The sequence below is a fragment of the Scomber scombrus genome, chromosome 14 (assembly GCF_963691925.1).
Source record: "Scomber scombrus chromosome 14, fScoSco1.1, whole genome shotgun sequence".
NCBI lineage: Eukaryota > Metazoa > Chordata > Actinopteri > Scombriformes > Scombridae > Scomber > Scomber scombrus.
In genome coordinates, this window is record NC_084983.1 from 19,488,913 (window position 1) to 19,509,185 (window position 20,273).

A 20,273-nucleotide genomic window follows, 5' to 3' on the forward strand; every position below is an offset into this window, starting at 1 on the left:
TAAAATGTCTCAAGTATTTTAAAACTACTAAAATACATTGATTTTCATGTGCATGTTGGCATACTAAACTAAATGTATTTTGTCTTCTTTTTTTTCAGGGAGAATTTACTGGATATACAGGTGGTTTTGCCGAATCTAAAACAGTGATTGTCTTATTTCCGAGGTGCATGTGAAGGCAGCAGTAGTTCCCAGCCGGACATGCAGGCCTGTATAACTTTTGGTGATTTTAGTTTCGCTCTGCTCTCCACAATTTCCCCCATTTCACTGTGTAATCAGCTAGCTTTTTATTAAATAAAAGGGGAACTCGTTACATTCCATTTAAAACATGCTTTAATGTAAGTCTTGTGTTGTGTTGTTGTCTGAACCCCTTCCTCCTCCTCCTCCTCCTCTGCAGTGGTTTGCTCCCTCTAGTGGCGGTGAGCTCGCAGCCGTGCAAGATTTCACACAGCGCCGGTGTCCGTCCCCACAGTCACAGTGAAAGTTGTCTCCGCTCAGCGAGGCAGGGGAGTCGGGACTCGCTAGTTTTGCACCGCCGCTGCTTCACAGGCTTTCTCCCGGAGACATGAGACGGAAAGAGAAGCGGCTGCTGCAGTTCGCCGGGCTGCTCATAGCGGCTCTTCTTTTCCTCCCCAATGTAGGGCTGTGGTCTTTGTACAGGGACCGAGTCTTCGACAACTCGCCCGACACAGTGGACGGTCCGGGCGGCATCCCGCAGATACAGGTAAGGGAAGCTCGGCTGCAGCCTGTCTGCTGTTTTGTCGGTCGTCTCGCCGTGTTGTGGAGGTGACGATATCCGCCAAAAAATACTTCCAGTGTTAGTTTGGTTGGTCGCTGCAGTGTGCAAGCAGAGCAGAGGTTGTTATTCGGCTGAAACGCTGCGCACTTCACATCGATTGTGCTCGCTTCAACAGTTTACCCCCAACCCCTCCTCCTCCCCAAATAACATAAACCTTTACATTCCCATACTGTATGTGTGTGTGTGTGACAGATCGAGAGAGAGAGAGAGCGAGAGAGAGTGAGTGAGTGGGTGAACGAACGAGTGATGAATTACAAAATGGACCTTCTTTATAAACACACTATCAACCCGGCAGGTCGTGCGTGACACCGACCAGGATGGATATCAAGAGCCACGTAGCTAACCCGGGGCCAGGCGTCACAGTGAAGTTATAATAATAACACGGACTTCAGGAAGTTGTCAAGTATGTGAAGCAAGGCGGTGCGTTCAAAGGTTGACAGGCGTCAGCAGTAGCCACACAGGGACAGTTTTCATGCTCATGTATTCACACATACATTTTGCTCTGATTTATATAAGATGCTTTTTTATTTTTTTTATTTGGGTGTTATGTTTTGTTGACCCATATTATGCCTGTCCATGTTATCATGTCTGTTATATGTAAGTTTAAAGCTCCTGTGTGGACAGTTTTACTGGGATTCTATGCATTTCAACTCAGCTTCAACTAAAGGCAGTTAATCTGTTGGTTAGTGTATGACTAAATATTGAGTCTATAAAAAAAAGAATGTCAGCAAATAGTCTCCAAAAACAGTAGACTTTCAATTGACAATAAAATAAACTGTATCAGAGCAGCAAATGATCCCATTTTAGATACTGGAACCACAGAATATTGTGCGTTTTTCCATTATAATTTGATTGATTGATTAACAAAATGAACTTTAATGTTGCTTAACAAAATTGGCGCAGTCTGTGATACCAAAGTACACAGCTGAAATCTGTAAATGACACTTCCCGCCAAAATGTGAAATAGTTGTGATTTTATTCCTTCACCCAATCTGAGATGGCAACCAAAGTTTTGTAACTCTTTACTCATCGCATGTCATATCACACATATCGGATACTAAAATATTTGAGTATTGGGCTCATTTATCAGACAGTTTGAGACAGGGAAGAAGGTAAGGAGTCATTTCTGGTTCCGGTTGCCATTTTTGTTTTGGTACAGAGAGAAAAGGTAAAAATATAAAGCTAAAAATGGTTTTATAATCAGTTTTTTCCACTGAACAATAGACAGATATTTTTGGTCCCGGCAGGACAGAAGAAGTGAATCATCAGTGCTGCCTGTAAAACTTGTTCAGCTTATTGAGAAATATTCAAACGTCCCACTAAACCGGCTCTAGTTGGCAGACATTCGCTGCTCCTCTAATTCAAATGAGTCTAAATCTGTTGAATAAAGGCTTTCACGATTGGTATGCGTGTGTGTGTGCATGTGTGCAAGTGTGAATTTTGGGTGGCTGTGGTGATTGTCTAAATGTGGCAAACTTGCTAGGAACTCCTAGTTCGAGTTTGTCCAATAAAGCCTTGAAATATATACAAATGTTACATGCATCTCTTCACGGAATATGAAGCTAAGAATAATGTATCAAATAGTCCAACATCTAACAATTATTTTCATTATCGAGTCATCATTTATAGCCTACGAATGTCGTTATCAGTGGCTACAGCTAATTTCCCCGCTGATTTGTTTGAATGATAAAGCCTCCTTATTCGGCACAGATCTTCTGCGGAAAGGATTACTTTTCTCTGTTCAAGTTTGGATTTGATATCTTACATGACAAGAGATACAATGATTGAGATCTATCAAGCCAAGAAAAGCCTGTTGCATATTAGCAAAGGGTGTGATAACAGCTGTCAACTTCCAGGGCGGTTTGATAAGACACGACAGGTCGATTCGAAAAATGAGGCCAACGTTCACCAGAATGGATCGAGACTTGTTCATTTTGCTTGAGGGAAATACGAGACCGTCGCTGTGCTTGATTTGCAATAATCTCTTAATAAAATAGAATATGTCTTTATTGTCATTGTACAAGTGCAACGAAATTGAAATGCAATCCTTAAAAGTGCAAGAAAACAATAATAATAAATAATTGCAGGCTTCTAAAAACACACACAAAACATTCACATTCTGCAGGTATTGCACCATTCATATGGATTTTGCACAGTGAGTATTTACAAAATGCCACTTAAACATGCCCATTTGAAAACTGAACCAAATGAAGTTGTGATATCAAGACTTCAGCAGAATATTTGTAATATCAAAGATTTTCAACGATGCATACAGAGAAGAAGTGTCTAATACACACTTGGACCGGTGTCTCTTCCTAACCTCAAGTTGAAGGGCTTGGTTAAAGAACAGCAGAGTAATTTCTCCCATAAATTTGATTGTAAAGTCATTAAGGGAAACTCTAAGACTTGTATTTAAGTTCTCCTGTACTAGATGAAAGAGTGACTGCCTCTCATTACTTACTGGCCTTTGCTGTGTGATTTGAGGCCTCTGCACTTTTCTTTAGGCCATATTGAAAACCTGCTTTACAGCTTACTAACATCAAATACACCAGCTTTGATGTTTACATTTGTCTACTTCTCTTGCATTTATATGACTTGTCACAAATTGACCAAAACAAACTTAGACATGCAGGTACATCTCTGATACATCTCAGCATAAAAGTGCCTTTCTACAGCAGATACAAGCAGTGTAAGCCGTATTCATGTGCCCATGCATACGGTGCCTGAACGAGTATTTCATACTCCTCCAGCAAACATGAGCTGCCTCAGAGCTTCCCCACCGCGACAGTGACAGAAAGGTAATTTGCACATCTCCAGTCTATTATTAAGGATGCCTGTTGAAGCAGAGGTGGCTCAGCTTCCTCCTGCCTGCTCCAGCAGTTCAGGTTAAGTGGAGGTTAGAGAAGATGAGAGCAGTGGGTTGAATTAAAAAGAGGCCACAGAATTTGACCTGCTGCCTGCTGTGCGGAGCGGCTAACTGTCTGACAGTCTGACAGACTGTCGGCGCAAGCTGAGTAGCACGCATGTGCTGACAAATGCCTGACAGACTTGTGCAAAGGTGTTTACGCAAAAGTGTTTGGTTTCCCTGACCAAGTTTAATTGAACGGGCAGCGCAACATCACCAAATGTGTTAGTTAGTTAGTTATCTCAGATATTTCAAGTATTACATAGTCCTACCAATAAGATCTGACAACAGGCAGTTCAGATTTTGGCCTTACATGTTTAAAATAATCTTAATCAAGTTTAAAACAACAGTCAGTGTATTTTGCCATGTTTTCAAGACAGATGTACTGGATGGATACAGGTGGAGCTGCCCATATATTTCCGAGGGTTCATTTGAAAGCAGCAGAAGTTGTAAGCTGGACACAATACATTGTTTTATGAATATAAATCAAGATTTGCAATATGATGTTATTGTATAATCTCTAATTATTTGTTGTCATCCTGATAGATGGAGACTAGAGTTTTGATTTAACACCTACATTTGAGCCCAACCTCACAACCACTGAACAAACAGGGAGTCAGGTTTAGACTGTGCTGCTGAACTAATCTAATAACGTTTAGCATGCTATGTGGTTAAATGCACTGTTCAAAAGCAGTTAGTTCACATTCTACATTTGAGGTTGAACAAAATACATACAAATGCACATCATGAATCTTTTGTTTTTAATTGACCTCTTTCCTGATCTTTGCTGGCTAGAGAAGATGTGTTTTCTTGAGATGCCCCTTGGCACCATTAGACATCTAAAAGTTTCTACTGCAGATAAGGTATTGCAGTGTAGGACAGCTAGCTTCCCCTCCCCATGAAAGGCAATCAGTGCAGCACTTTTCACTATGAAATATAGTTTTACTTCTTTTGGTTGTCTCTCATCTCGTGTGTTCAGGACTGGGAGGGATTTCCATGGCTTGTTTTGTTAAGAGCACAGTGATGTATGTGTTGTAGAGCGTGTTGCGTTGCTATGACATCCAGAAACGTTGAACTGTCCTAGCTGCGTTATAACTGCACTTGTAATGAGGTTTTCTTATAAAGTAACTTAAATGTTGTTCGCTTTTAATACTTTTAAAACTGTAATATGAGGATGTTGTTCTTATGCGTCAAAACATTATTAAAATTGTACAGTGGAAGAAAAACTGGCCTAAACCTTGTGGTGCCCTTTGCTCTTCCGCGAGGCACCCCCGGGTGCTGCAACTCTTGCTTTGTTAAGCACAGTGCAGGAGTGAAAATTACTAAACTTATTTAAAGCCTAAATTTTTACCTTGATAGCTTCCGTGTGGATCCAACCGGAGCACCGACCTCCTGTTTGTTATTCAGGTTAAAGTGGGAAAAAGCAGCGACCGTCAGGGTGAAACAGTCCGTGGAGGGAAGCACAGCCAGAGGAGAAGGCGATGAATCGGCCTGTCAAAGCGGCAGAAATATTTGGGCGATATCAATGACGTCATGATATTATTGTGCATCCCTAATAAATTGTCATGTCCAATACAGCCTGAGCAGTTCAAAGGGGGGTGAGGCCTACATGGTAAAAAAAGATCCAGGCAGCACAGCCAGGTTCAACCAACACAGACTTCACAAAATCATGTTGAAATGTAGGTGAGGCATTATCCACATACATACAGTGCATATGTTTCCACAGGTCAGGTTCTATTGCCGGTGGATTTTTGCCCCACTAACTGGATGTGATCAGGTCTGTTAGAAGTCCAGAAGATAAAGCGTGCTCTTGAAAGGAAAATTGGCAAAGATTCACAACGCTGTCACACAGAAATGAGAATCATACAGGCTTCTGTACACTCGAGGCTACATTTATGAGCCACACACTGTAGGCCGGATTACTGCACATTCATCACTGCAGGACCTTGTGCATTTCGCCTCTTACACACGTACGGCACCCTCAGTGACTCACACACTCACACACACACACACACACACACACACACACACACACACACACACACACACACACACACACACACACTTATATATACTGCTTTTAGAGCCAGTAGAAGGTCAGTTGGCGACAGTCTGGTCTTATTAATGAGCAGGGCTCAAAGTAAACAAGGACATCTATGTAGAACATCTCGGGACAACGAGAAATCCCAGCAGAAATATATTGTAAGAACATCTTTTAATTTCTCATTTCTGCCTCAGAAGCTGCAGATCGTCAAACCACAGTTTTCTCAACAAATTATCACTCTAGAACAAACTGGTTTTCTGAATAAATACCCCCAGTGCGTGTGTCTGATTTTGAATTCCCCGGCTGTCTGCTTGTGATGTATTCCTGCCCCACAGTCACAATGCAAATCAGATATTTGTTTGACCCCTCTGGCCTTTCAGGGCTCCCACAGGCCTTAAAAAACATTGAAAGTCTGACATTTAGTGATAAATAAGCGATAAATAAACGCAGCCTTGATGCTTTATTCATTTGCTTTTTATCCATTCAAATCCTTTTTAAGAACACATGTTGGTTATAATTAGGGCTGCAAGTGTGCTGAGACAGGATCGGACCCTGATGACGTAATTCAGCGGAATAAGCTGATATTGTCATAGTAGCACATTGGGAGGAAAAACCTGTAGCTTTTCCACTACTCACTGACGCAATGTTAATCACGCAGTCACTTGATGAATAATAACTCTTTGAATGAATGGTTTCTCCTTCAGCAGTTTACTCCATGATGAAGTGTGAGAAGAATAGAAGGAGTTGGCATGTTTCTCATCACTAAAATAAAATTCCAGGAAGTGGGCCAAAAACTAGACGAATAAAGTCATTGAAACGTCCCAGATTCTGATGCCTCAGTACAATCGTCTGTAAGGTCTGGTCCCTGCTTTACCTTGGCGCTCCAGCGGTGTCGAACTGTTTGACCTGCAGCTCCCTGTCTGTTTCCTCTTGGTTCCTAAGTTGAATGTGAGTTTAGCCTGTGGTTCTGTGAAAAATCTCTCCTTTGACATTGTGTGGGAGAGAGGGAACGATGTTTCATGCCAATAGCAGGCAATGATTTGAGGGCGCTCGAGAGCCTCAGGGCTGCACCTACAGGAAAGCGAGAATCCAAAGTGCACAGAAACAAAACTGAAATTGAACGGATTTAGGCTGCCTTCACAAAAAAAACCCCCAAAATACACCATTGCACCACACATGCATGAGGGTTTAAAGAAAAAAAAGAGCCTCCTCAAGGCACATTTTGGATGTCGGGAGTCATTTCAGGCTGCAGTGAGTTTCCTCATATGACTGCAAACAAGTGAGGGAAATGTGGGCTCTCTGCAATTAAGAAAATCGCATCAACTCTATGAATCCTGTGAGGTTAAGAGCAATTAGAGAGTCTGGGAGAGCAGGATTAAGACAGTTTAGCATGGTTTATGATAACAGTTGTGAGAGTTCATTAGAGTTTATTACGCTGCTGTATTTTCTGTGTATTGTATCTTTGTGAGGATGACCTCTGAGGACCTGACGAGTTTTGTTTTGCCTAAAGCGTCTTTCATGATCATGAAAAGGGAAGTCATGATGTGGATGTAAGAAGATTGCTTTCTTGAGATCCCAAAATGATTTCTGAGTCACTCACAAACACTTGACGCTAAGCTGCCAAAACGTTTGCTCATAATTGCAAAATTATATTTTTTAGAACATAATTCCGGTCTATTACAACTTAAATGAAGTAGAATGGTTAACTGCCTATTATGAGACCAAGGTGCTGCTTCCACTTTGGCCTACAGTACTTGCCGTAGATTATGTTTCCACGTCCCTCAGATGTAGCCTGTAGGAGCCATGTTTTTGATTTGGGTTAAATGTAATGCTCCTCCCAAACATTAGGGAGTACAAGGTAAAGGCCCGGCTGGGCACAGCTTATTTAAGATCATGCCACTGATCACAGGTGTTACAGATGGAAGGAGGCAGACAGTTTTTGACCGTGCTTGTGTATGTTGGGCTATATTTGTTTAGTTTTATAAGAACAGCTTATGTAAAGTGATGGACAATGCATAACACAGACATTTGGTAAGAAAATAAATGCAGTATATGAGAATCTACTGGAAAAGACTGCATAGCCTATCATTCATGTTGAGTGCACGTCTAAACAATTACCACCATTGGCAGCCAGTAGTGGCTAAAGTGAAGGGCTTAGTCACTACATAGCCCTTTTTCCTTTGTATCAAGTTTCGTCTTCTTTTTATCTTTGAAAGTTTGTTGGGTTTATAGATGAAACTGTATCTTCATATCGGCGTATATTTTGGTATTGAGATTTTTTTGTAATTCTTTAAAGTTATATTGCAGCATTTTATGTATATTTGATCCTTTTTCTTAATACAAGTTATATATATATATGTACATGTTTTTTGTTCAGTTATTTATTTATTGTTATTGATAAACATTAAATTCCCAGTGAATTTGACTGTTTCAGTGCACTGATGTCACTTTGTACACTGTATAATATATTTTATATTTTTGTCACAAGAGGTGACCACGTTTGATAGATAATTGTAAAAAAAAGTGTATTCATGTATATATTCTGTATAAATACATATATCAGCCGATATATCGATATTGGAATTTTTTTCAGCCCAAAATCCAGTAACTGTCGCCTAATTATAACCAACACTTTGTGTGTGCTCCCTTTCCTTTTTACCTTCTTTTTAGATTAGGTTAGCTAGTGTTGCAGGTGGACAATATTATAGTATTGTGCTTATATCACAGCATGGCTCCGATGTGTTATGTCTACAGAGGCTGCACATAGTGATGTGAGGGTAATGATTGTGATGTGTCAGTACCTGATGCAGTTTCACCGAGCTGTGGGCTAGCTGTGCTGCACTGCTAGACTAGGAAATGAGATTTTATCTTTAATGTGCTAAGCCTCTGGAAACAAGGGAGACTGAGGGGTGAAAGTCGTTTGCAAAGACAAGTGGAGTAACTTGCTGCAGACTTAAGTCGTTGCTCTTTATCAGTCCGAGCTGATCAGTCTGAGCTGAGCGAGAAAGAAGAAGAAGAAGAAGCAGAAGAAGTAGATGGGAGGAGGATAAAACACCCCGAGAGCAAAAGGCAGAGCGAGAGTGAGGGGGTAAAAGAGGTGTTTGTTCACAGGCTGACTTTGTTGGAGAGTGTTTCCTCTCCAGGTTCCTCACACAAGGCAGACGTTGACTCGCTGCTGGCTGCAGCACAGACTGAGCGCGTGCAGAAGCTGCTCTGTATGCCTGTCAGGGATCTGCTGCCCCAGATCAGTGCAAAGAGCCAAATGAGGGACAGGTGCAGCAGACAGCCTGTGGATACGGAGCAAGGAGTCAGGCTTTTAATTACAGCCACGTGGGTTATGGAGCCGCTTTTTTTTAATGTTCAGATGATTAAGCTAATCCCCGGACACCAATTTAAGGCCTGCTCTGTGCCTTACAGTGCTGAGCTTCACTGAGAATAAGATGCACTCTACTGTTTCATGTTCGGTATACTTAGTTATTTCTTGAGCCGGTCAGTTTTCAACAGCCTGTTTCAAATATGCACATGTCAGTCACTAACCTGAGGTCAGGTATTCATAAAACCAGACTACATCTGTGTGTGTGTGTGTGTGTGTGTGCAAAATCAAACAATGCAGTGTTTGCATTAGTTTTAGGGATATCAGTCAGTTTAATAAGATTTGCAAAATGAACAGTGTCACTCTTAAGAGCTTAGAGCATTTGACCTTTTATCCCATAAGATATAATACAGAGGTAGACAGGAGGAGAGATGGGCATGACATGCTACAAAGGTCCCTAGCTGGAATTTAATTGTGTTGTTGTAGTTTTAGGCTTCACTAGGCTAATGGGAATGGGACCAGGACCAGCCCTGCTCCTGGAACGTTTGTGCCAGTGTGTATTAAATGTGAAAATATTTCACTGGATGAATGAAAATGTTTACCTTTTGGCTTCACTAGATGAAAAGTCAGGGTGTCATCAAAGTCATTAGGAATTCACCCTGTGAGGCTCATGAACGTCTGCGCAAAATGTCACGTCAATCCCTCTAACAGCTGTCGAGATATTTCAGTCTGCACAGGAGTGGTGGGACGAACGACTGTCAAAAATATGGCTAAAAATTTGTATGAGGAAAGCTGAGATATACACAACAAATCTGTGCTTATAGTAGCCATATTAGATCACGCTTCCAGAGCAACCATGTTGATACTGTACAGCTGGACCTGTAAAGGTTGTCAAAGTGACAATACAAAGTAAGTCAGTGGATTTAGAATTAGTCCTTGTTAGCTACTATCTGTGTAAGTCACTTTTTTCTGTCTGAACAACTCTGACCCTTGTACTCATCGTTATCAACTGCTGGTAATCTTGATGAAGTAGGTATTAAAGGTCACCTACTGTTAACTGCTTTTACCATTAGTGTTGCTCATCAGCTGAATCCCTGACCTGTAAAATGTCCCTGATTAACTTACTACTGAGAAAATGTTGTTAGCTGAGGGCTGCTAAATGGACCTGAACTCTTCCTCACTTCAACTTGTCTTCAGTTATATTATTGTCGGCTCTGAGAATGTGTTGCCGTCTTCCTTGTTGAGTTATTGTAACTTATTTCCCTGGTACAGCTGGTTTGCAAACTACTGCACACAAACTTTGTTTAATGATATATAAATGATATAAAAGCACCATTAAAGAGTACACAACTTGTAGATACCTTCAAATGTCCTCTGATTTAATCAGCGGAGTGTTGGCATCCAGGTTTCCAGCCTCACAGTTTTCTCACAGAGCGAGAGAAGGATCAGGGAAACAACTGGATGAGAGAGACAAGAGGAACACCAAACTAAACTTTATGAAGTGACATCAAGTTCTTCAAAAGACTGATGAGGAGGATTTTTGATGTACTTGCCTGTCTTCTTAGGACATTTTCAGACATGCATTTTTTAGTTCAGTTGAATCAGACTCTGGTTGGTTTTCCCCATTATTGCGATTCGTTTGGGTCTGAACACAGTAATCATACTCAACTGTACCGAGACCCTTCAGAGGAGGTGTTCTGCCTCGGGTCCCACACAAATTCCTGAGTGGTTCGTCTGTGGTGCGAGAATGATCCGACCTCAGTCCAACCTAACTACCGCTCGAACTTGCTCTAAACTTGCTAAACAGCTTCTGTGGTGAGATGTGTTCTACATATTGGGATGGGATGACCGAATTTAACAGCTACAAGCAGCTAGCTGGAGAATAAATTGAGGTCCAACCTGGACGAGTGCAACGAAGAACTTTGTATTTGGCCAGAGGAACTTCTGTTCTCTCTCTGTTATATATTCTTACTCCCACCCCAGACACATAGGAGTGAACCTTCTCATGTGGCTCGTAGGGATGAATGTTGGTTTGCTTGAATTTTTCTCTGTATGAAAGGAAATCAAACCAAAGGCAAAACACTCCACTTGTAACAACCCATCCACTGATTCAGACTAAAGCATACACATTGTAGCAAGGGCTTCTTTGTCCACCTTCAATCCCCTCTCAGGGTTGATGGCAATCAAGCAGCTAAAACAGAATATGGTTGTTTTTTTTTTAATAGCAATTTATTACAGTTGATCACATCACCTCACCTATGATTAGTTTATCTTTCTGAAGAGAAACACAGTTTTTCTAGAGAGATTATTCTGTTTTTCTTCTTCCAGTAGTACGCTTTGATGTCTGGTGTGTGTGTATGTGTGTTTCTTTCTTTCTATAGCTCGCACTTTTGGAGTCCACAGCATTTAAAAGGTAGTCTAGTGTGGGCTTTGTGCATATGAGATAAAAGCTCAGTGTGAGTATGTGTACAAAAGACAAAGCAGTATCTTCTCCACATTGCCTGCCCGGCTGCACAGCAGTAAAGATCAGGTGATAAGGCAAACCGCAGTCATGACAGTTTAATCAGCCGAGCATCATGGGAAATGAGAAACAGTTGAAGTGTCCATAGTAGATGAACAATTTAACCCAAGGCAGCTTTTTGCCACTGTTTGTATCCTTCACTCAGCTGTGGTTATTAACACCTGAGAGGCACCTTTGAAGGCTGTGGTGGGTTCACATGCTCGTCGGAAATGTGGTTACTCTCTTTGAGTACTAATTGGAGTCCAGAAATGTTCATATAAGATTATTTGAGAATTATTCATGCTAGAGAAACGTCATTTTTTTACTATTTTGGTTTAATCTACATTAACACTGCAATGTTGTTGTTGTTTTATTTGTTTTTTTTTAAATTATCAATTGATCTGGGTTATTTTTTCCTATTAATGAGTAAATCTTTGCTCCTCAGATGTGAAGAGTTGACGTGCCCTGTTTGTTTAGTATTCCAACACCTGTCATTACCTTTATTTTTTTCTATTTGTCAGATAGTAACGATTAGTTGATTACCTCATAAAAATAATTGCCAAAAAAGAACAAACTATTTTGATAATGGATTAATTGATTAATGAATATTTTTTAAAGAAAAACAAAATCTCAGAATTCAGCTTCTCAAATGTGGATATTTTATTTGGACTGTGATGTAAACATCTAAATTTAACTAAATAAGATATTTGAAGTTGCACCTTTATCTTTGGGAAACGTTGATCAACATTTTCCGTCATCTTCAGACATTTTATAGACCTATTTACTACTCAGTTAATTGAGAATCTAATCAACAGATCGATGATGATGAAAATAATGGTTAGTTGCAGCCATAATAAACTCATTGAACTTGAAGACAAACTATGGATAATGATAACTGGCAATTGGCTGGTATTTTATTTTGAAAAAACAGAACAATAGTAGACGTATAAATAATGAGGTTACAAAGCTCCAGTAACAATTGTAGTATTGATCCCCTGTTCACTCAAACAAACACACCAGATATAACAAGAAGCTATTAAATTGGACCCAAAACAAACATTCTGATGTTACAAAGCTCTCAGAAATAACAGTGGTGAGATTCGGGTAAATTGAGAAGGGTTCAATTTAATGTACATATCCTTAAAACACAACATGTCTTATTTACATTTTGGTTTGTGTATAACAAACAAGATATAATAAATTAATTACTTTGCTGTGCTTTTCTGGAGACAGTCAGGCTAGCTGTTTTACCCTGTTTCCAGTCTTTATGTTAGGCTAAGCTAATTGACACTCAGCTGTAGCTCCATAGTTAATGCACAGATGTTAACGTGCCATCAGTCATCGAATTCAACTTGAAATATTTAAGAGTGTATATTTTGCTGTTTAATCAGTTCATATGAAAGTATTGTATTTATTTATAGACAGATTTTAGGCACAATAGTCTTAGAGTAAAGGCAATTAAACTGTTAATAAAGTAGTATCATAAACATTCTTTATCTGCCATTAACAAGTTGAGAAAGTAATAGAAAAATAACAAAAGAAAACAAACAAAAAAAAGAAAGCTGGGTGTGTCAGCGGGCTGTGCTGCAAACGCTCCCAGTGTTGTTTCATTTTCTGATAACCCAGTATAATCTGTTTTTGTCTCCTTTGCTCCTTTTGTGTGTGAGTGTTAGCGTGGTGATGGAGAGCTCGGCGATTGCTTCGTTCAACTTTCTTTACCCACATCCCCACAGTCCTGATTTCAAACTACCACGTTTCCCCTGACTGAAACCTTTTTCTCTCACCATTAGGCCACTACTGCCCCGCTTCCCTGCGAGGTGTGACGACTGTGTTTCATTTTGACAGATCACGGTGCAATAGATGTTTCCTATAGTTCAGAGAGCTTCAGAGGAAAGGTTTGAACTGAGGTTGTTGTTCTCATTTTATAGTCTTACAGCACTTTTCAGCAGTCGTACTGCAGCCACAGCAGCACTTCTGAACAGCTGTTTGAAGATTGACGCACTGTCTCCAGAAGAAATTGCTGTATTTTTTGCTCTGCTAGACCGTGGCCTTCGTTACCGAGCTACTCGTATGAACAGCAGGTGATGTCACTGTTAGCATTCAGGCTTTGATCATGACACACACATGCGTGCACACACACAGACACACAGGCACACACACACACACACACACACACACACACACACACACACACACACACACACACACACACACACACACACACACACACACACACACACACACACACATTCTCTCCACTATGTTGGATCATAGTCAGGGGAAATCTCCTTTCCTTTTTTTCCCCCTCATCTTGTAAAATATTTTCATAGGCATTGATTAGAGGTGTAAAACGATGCGTGAAAAGACAAGCTGTGTGGGTGAGGAGAAGGTAAATGAAAGGAGCTATAAACGCTGGGATTCAGGAGACTTAAGGAGATGACTCAGGAGATGACTGAGGTGGCATCTGATGCAATGTAGGAACAGTCCAGTTTAATGTCAACAATAACACTGCTGTTACTCAACTGCATAGGATGGGTAAGGGGCTTCTTTATGCAGAGTCACACTGGATAACGCACTTTTGGTCCCGTCACCTTTTAAGCAATTAAACCTGCAGTGCGGAACTTCTACACATATAAATGAACATCTGTTAGATTTTAGCCCTTACCAGATGAGTTCACACCATGCTGATTACACCTGCAGTTAAATCCCTGTTTATTTCACAGCGTACAGAGTTTGTTTTAACGTGTGGTGTCGGTGGCAACACTCACTGGTTAGCTACCTGTTAACTTGAATGGGAATGAAATAATTTCATCATGCAAAACTTCTAAACTTTGTAAATGTTTTCAAACAGAATGGATCAAATTCTGAGAGTGAAATAAGTCATTGCGTGGGGGTTGAGTGACGCTCAAAACAGTTTACCTACCATATTACAGCTGCAACAGTAGGCTACAGCGGAGCAGTGTTTTGTAATTAGCTCACTGCCAGAAGGGGGAGAAATTCCCACAGATGCTGTATTTTAAGACTAATATGCAATTTTTGTTCATTTCATCAGTTAAACAATTTTCATCCAGCATTTATTGATGCCCTTTTCAATCAAATACTCTATCAATACTACTATCTTGGCCTGCATATAGTGATTATTTTCATAATCGATTAATCTGTTTATTATTTTCATCAATTATTCGATTAGCTATTTGGTCCATAAACCGTTTCCCTGAGTCCAAGATGACGTCCTTGAATGTGTTCTTTTATCCTGACAAACAGTCCACATCCCAAAGATATTTTGTGTACAACATCAAAGACTAAATAAGTTAAAACACAGCCAGGACAGTTTGAGTAGATGGCACAAATCATATTGCAATAAATGAATAAAAATGACTATACGTTGAATTTATACAGCAGTTTTCATTCATTTTTAAGTGCTACAGTATTTCATAACAACAAAAAGAAAATAGTAATACAAGTCAAGACTTAAAGGTCTTTCTGAATAGAAAGAATAGTTTAAGAATAGTTTTTTAGGCCTTTTGTATATGAGTCTGGGGTCTGTGCTGCCCTCAGATGGTTAGGAAGGCTGTTCCATGAGCGTGCTGCCGCAGAGCATAAGACTTGATCCCCCATAGTATGGAGCTTAGTAGTGGGGGCCCAGGGGAGCAAGCTGCTGGCGGATCAGAGGGTTTGGGTGGAAGTTTACTGTATGATCAGTTCCTGTAGCTTGGTAGATAGGGGCATACCTGTTGATGGATGTATAAGTCAGTCCTGACGGAGACAGGGAGCCAGTGTAATCAAACCAGAACTGGTGTTATATCAAGGTTCACAAAGATGTAAATCCACTGAAACTGAATCTCCAATGAACTGAATCTGGTCTGATATTTCCAGCCATCAGTGCTGACATGACTGGCCTGTTTTCTGGGCTAAAGAAACCACCAGCTAGATGTTAGCTTCCTTTAGACTCGCTGTGGGGGAAACAAGACGTTGTCCTTGTCTCTGCCTCAGACAGATGAATGTGTTTCATTCGTGTTGTTGGAAAGCATAATGAGAAATGTTGTTGTCTGAACCTCTATTTGTTGCTTTGTTGCATTTATTCCATTGTATGATTTGGCATTCAATTTGAAGAACAGACGCAAGCGGTGTGAAAACTGGAGGTAGACCGCCTCGTGTTACTTATTAATAGCGTGGAAGTAAATAATGGAGGCAACCTGAAATAAACATGCAGTAAATACTGATGTGGTGAGGTTCTGTTGAGTCTGTAAGGTTCATTTTTCAAGCCATTGTTTGCAGAATTGTTGAGCAAATCTACCGTTACTGTGGGGACTTTACCTTTTTCCACATTGCAATCATTTGTACTGTCTGTTATGCTGCCTGAGTTTTGAAGGAAGAAAGTACCTGACGTCTTTATGCTGTCATAAAGTGTCTTATATCGCTTTAAGAAGTAATTTATTTAGAATGTCAGGCTTTTAGGAAATGTGACATGCTGCTAATTGGTGACTCACTTGTGTAGCTGCTTGTGGAAATGTGATTTGCAGTAGTTACTTTCAACTACCGCTGTGTGACTGACACATGTGAATTAAACTCATGTAGAACATGTCATACTGTGAGGAAAAGACTAAATTGCCTCCTCAAGCTGTAGAAAAACTCCACTATACTGCCAGGGCTCTTTTTTCAAGACTGTCCTGACATGAATGTGGACCATCACAAATTTAAAATTATGTTTTCTACATTATCTTTTGTTAAAATCATTAAAAGTGACCTTGGACATAAATAAAACATCATGACTAGGTGATCAATCATCAACTTTTTTATTCATATTCACCTGAAAAGATTAGATTAGAGACTAAATCAGTCACACTAAAACAAACAACTCTCACAAAGTGAGGAAAACAGATGAAATAAGAAGTGCTTTCTAAGAGCAGAACACTTTTAACTGTGGTAAGAAAATTACATAAAATAGATCCTGATAAAAAAACTGTAACGGTCCTCTCTGTCTAAAGAGTACAAATGTCCCTCTCCTTACTCACTTTAATAAACCCAAGTCTCATTCACTGTTTTATCATGTGGTGTTCAACCATATTGAGTTCTGTTGAGACAGCAGGTGGTTGACATCTAGCTACTACATATATGTATGTATATATATATATATATATATATATATATATATATATATATATATATATATATATATATATATATGGGTGCATACTACCACTTAAGAGCATAAAAATGTCATCAATAGGTCAACAAGTTTCTAATTGTATTGGCAGCTGTTCATACTTAGAAAAGCACTCAAAGGAAAAAAAGCAACAACAGATGATATTTCAATGGAGTGAAAGGCGCCCATTCATGTGGAGTATTTTTTCTGTGGGATGAGGGTCAAAGAGGGTCATTCACTGTTTTTAGACCTTTGCTCTGCGTGTGGGTTCGCTAGATGTTTGAGAAGTCAGCAGAAGATGTTCACTGTTTTATTAATCGCTTCCTTCTTGGGGGAACCAAATGTTTCTGGGTAGATGGCATGTGAGGAAAACTGTTTATGTCAGTGTGTATAGATATCTGGAGTAACTGGGGCTATGAACATCATGAATTGCAGTTGAAAGCTCTGAAAAGCTAGTGAGTTGACCTTTGAATTTAGATTATTTTGTTTGAAAGGGTTTCAGGTTTTAATGATAAGAAAAAGAGAAAAACAAACAATTCTCAAGTTGGTTTTATTGATTTCAAAATGTTTTAATAACAGTCAGCTTACGAATATGATTGACTTAACATGTGAATACTACTATTAAGTAACAGATATTTTAACATCTGGACAAAACCAAAACGTTCGGCATGGCTAACCACAAATATGAACTAATCTTTTCAGGGATGTGGCTCCTTTTTGGTTTCTAATCTTGAATCTGATGAGTCATTTCTCCTCCTATTGTCATCGCTCCTTACTGCTCAGGTGAACTGGTGCTTGTCATTAATCTCTGTAGCCAGCATTGATGCGAGGCAGTGGGCTGAAACAAGTTGGTACATTTACACCATGTTATTCCATTATGAAGCGGCTGCTGAATGGGGTCTTTCTAACAGCTTTCAAAGCGTTGCCTCTGCCCACTTTGTTTCACATTATGCTCTCATATTGGACTGTTGTCTGCTGAACCCCCGAGCTATCATCCTGTGGCCTGATTGTCCCCTCACTGACAAATGTTGATAATTGCCTTCCAGCGGAGCTGCAAAAGCTCTCCCTGCTGGGCTCATTGATTCGCTGCTTCTAACCAGTAGCAGGAAGGAGAAACATGCCTCAGGCTCTCTGGCTCTCTGGCTCGGCTCGGTGCGGCACAGCGCAGCACCGTAAAGCCTGGCGCAGCAGGTTGAGTCGGGAGCCGTGGGGAGGTGAATGAAGGGATGCTAGCAGGATTAGGGCCGCTGAGATAACTGATTTGCTGATCATTATGTAAGCCACATCTGTCCTCTGTCCCCTCAGTAGCACCCGGCCGCCCACGCTGAACACAGCCGAACCCCGCAGCAACATGAAGAGACATGGCTCTGAGTTCTGCTCACAGAGAGGAAGCCAGGGGAAATGTGAGGGGGTGGGGGAGTCGAACACAGCCCTGGCTGCTAGTCGCAAAATCACTCAGTGGGTGATGGTGGTAAAGGGGATAATGGTGTTCATATAATGACAGGATGACCAGCCAAGTGCTTTTAAATCCAGTACAAAAGCATGCAGGCACATCATTCACATTTTGACCTGCCTGATTATTTTACGCATCAATTAGTTGACAGCTTTTTTTCAGATTAACTATTGTATACTTTATATCAGAACAACATAACAAACGCCCAAGAAATAGGCTAAACCAGCTCAAATAAGGCAGCTGCAGTTCTCCGTTACATGGACTTTTAATATGGCTTTACTATAGATTATTAATACTGAAGCATCAGTGTGTAAGCAGCATGTTACTGTTGTACCTGCTGGAGGTGGATCTAGTTTCAACTGCTTTATATACAGTTAGGCCATAAATCAGCGTAAAACAGCTGTCAGCAGGTGTTCTGGCTCCTCGCAGGAGACAGAAAGGTTGTTTTCTCTTTCTACTGCAGCACATCTCGACTGTTTCAGTAACAGTAAACAGATGTCTTTGCCTCCTCTGCTTCCCCTCCAAAGTGATGAAAACACACACACACACAAAAAAAAAATCAAAATAACAGATGGAATGAAATAGATGAAATCTTTTGTGTATTATTATTTCTCAGTGGAGAAATCTGTCTGTTGTATCTCTTGGCTCTCTACAAGGGCAGCAGCCTGCAGCCCTGGAAGAATTCAGTGCCATGCCTGGGAACGATGGGGCTGATTCTGTCTATCACTGTATTTTTGACTCAGTTGAAGTACATTTTCTGGCTTTGCATTGGATCCATTGGATGTGGGACGATGGGAGACGTTTGGTGTCTAGCGACAGGAAGCTGCTTTTTGAGCTGGCAGCATCACATCTCAGCACTTAACGGCCACCGTACAGTATTCCTCTGCTTCCTCTCCCTCAGACATGATAATAAGGAGCTTATTTGAACAGCACTTTGCTCAGATGGGTTTGGATGGGAGCCAGTGGAGGCTGTGATCATGGCAGCGCCAACACAGTTGTAAATTACCACAGAAGCCCCCGTACACATCCATCACACTATGTCTCGTGTTAAAATGCAATTTAAATGGCGTGGTGTAATTTCTCCTCTCTTCAGTACAGTTGGCTAAGTTGCATCCAGCATGTTAACATACGTTGCTTCATACACATGTGTCTAAGATCCAGTTTTGGTGCTACTTTATTCTTCTCAATATTGAAAAATGTCAAACAAAGTCTCATGAATCCTGAAAAAAACATATTTAATAGAGTGCATGCTGTTTGTTTGGCAGCAGACTGATTTAGGCGTGGAAGGGGGCTGGTTGGCATTGATGACAGTTGAGATAAACATTGACTCACAGTTTTTTTTACTGCAGAATAAACATCCTGCAAAGGGTGAAACCGTTCACACAACAAAAAGTCTCAAAATTGCCAGTTTTTTCCTTTTTTGCTCGTTTATGTGTCATGCATCTAAGAATTAAGCACAGTTCTATGACCGCAGAAGGCAAAGAAGCAGCCATCTGTCGTGGCCTTTGTTAGGGGTTTGATTCTTTGGGAATCTCATGTGTAGGAGTACTGCACTTGGAAATGAATATTTTGCACTTGTAAAATTATGAGGGCCTATTCTTTAATCTGAAGGTCGTGAACTTTGAATACAAACACAGTGACTTGTTGATAAATCAAGATATTTATTGAACTACCAACGGATAGCATTGAAGCTTCAACAACTTATCATACACACATATATACAAATAAGAAAGTATCAATGGTGAAAATGAAATGTTATGTTGGAAATATGTACGTTATTGCCAACTGAATGAATGAATGAATGACTGAATGGCACTCAGTCAAAATCAAATCAAAAGCGCAATGAGAGGGCCAAGACTAAAAATCCAATAAAAATATTAATATATTAGGATCTACCTCTTTTGCATCAACTCTGACATAATGAATGACAGATTGTTATTTTCCTGCTGTTTCTCTGGCAATGGATGGCTGATGTTGAGGCAAACTTCCTGGAGAGTGGCCGAACATGTTGAGGCAGACTCAGTGAGCCTGGGGTTGCCAGTGTGACAGCCAGATGAGAACCGCCGCGGGTTCAGTGAAGCACTTTGGTTCAGCGCCTCCCCAGGAGAGTGAATCC

The 20,273-nt window shown here is 40.5% G+C and overlaps 1 protein-coding gene across 1 annotated transcript in view; it reads left to right on the plus strand.

Annotated features, from left to right (window-relative positions):
• The first annotated feature begins 209 nt into the window (after nucleotides 1–209).
• Nucleotides 210–20,273, plus strand: part of LOC133994379 (polypeptide N-acetylgalactosaminyltransferase 10-like) — an 87,973-nt gene continuing 67,909 nt past the window's right edge. Inside the window, exon 1 of the mRNA XM_062433623.1 lies at nucleotides 210–721. Coding sequence (XP_062289607.1) covers nucleotides 563–721 — 159 coding nt within the window. The 5' untranslated portion in view covers nucleotides 210–562. The remainder of the gene's footprint in view (nucleotides 722–20,273) is intronic.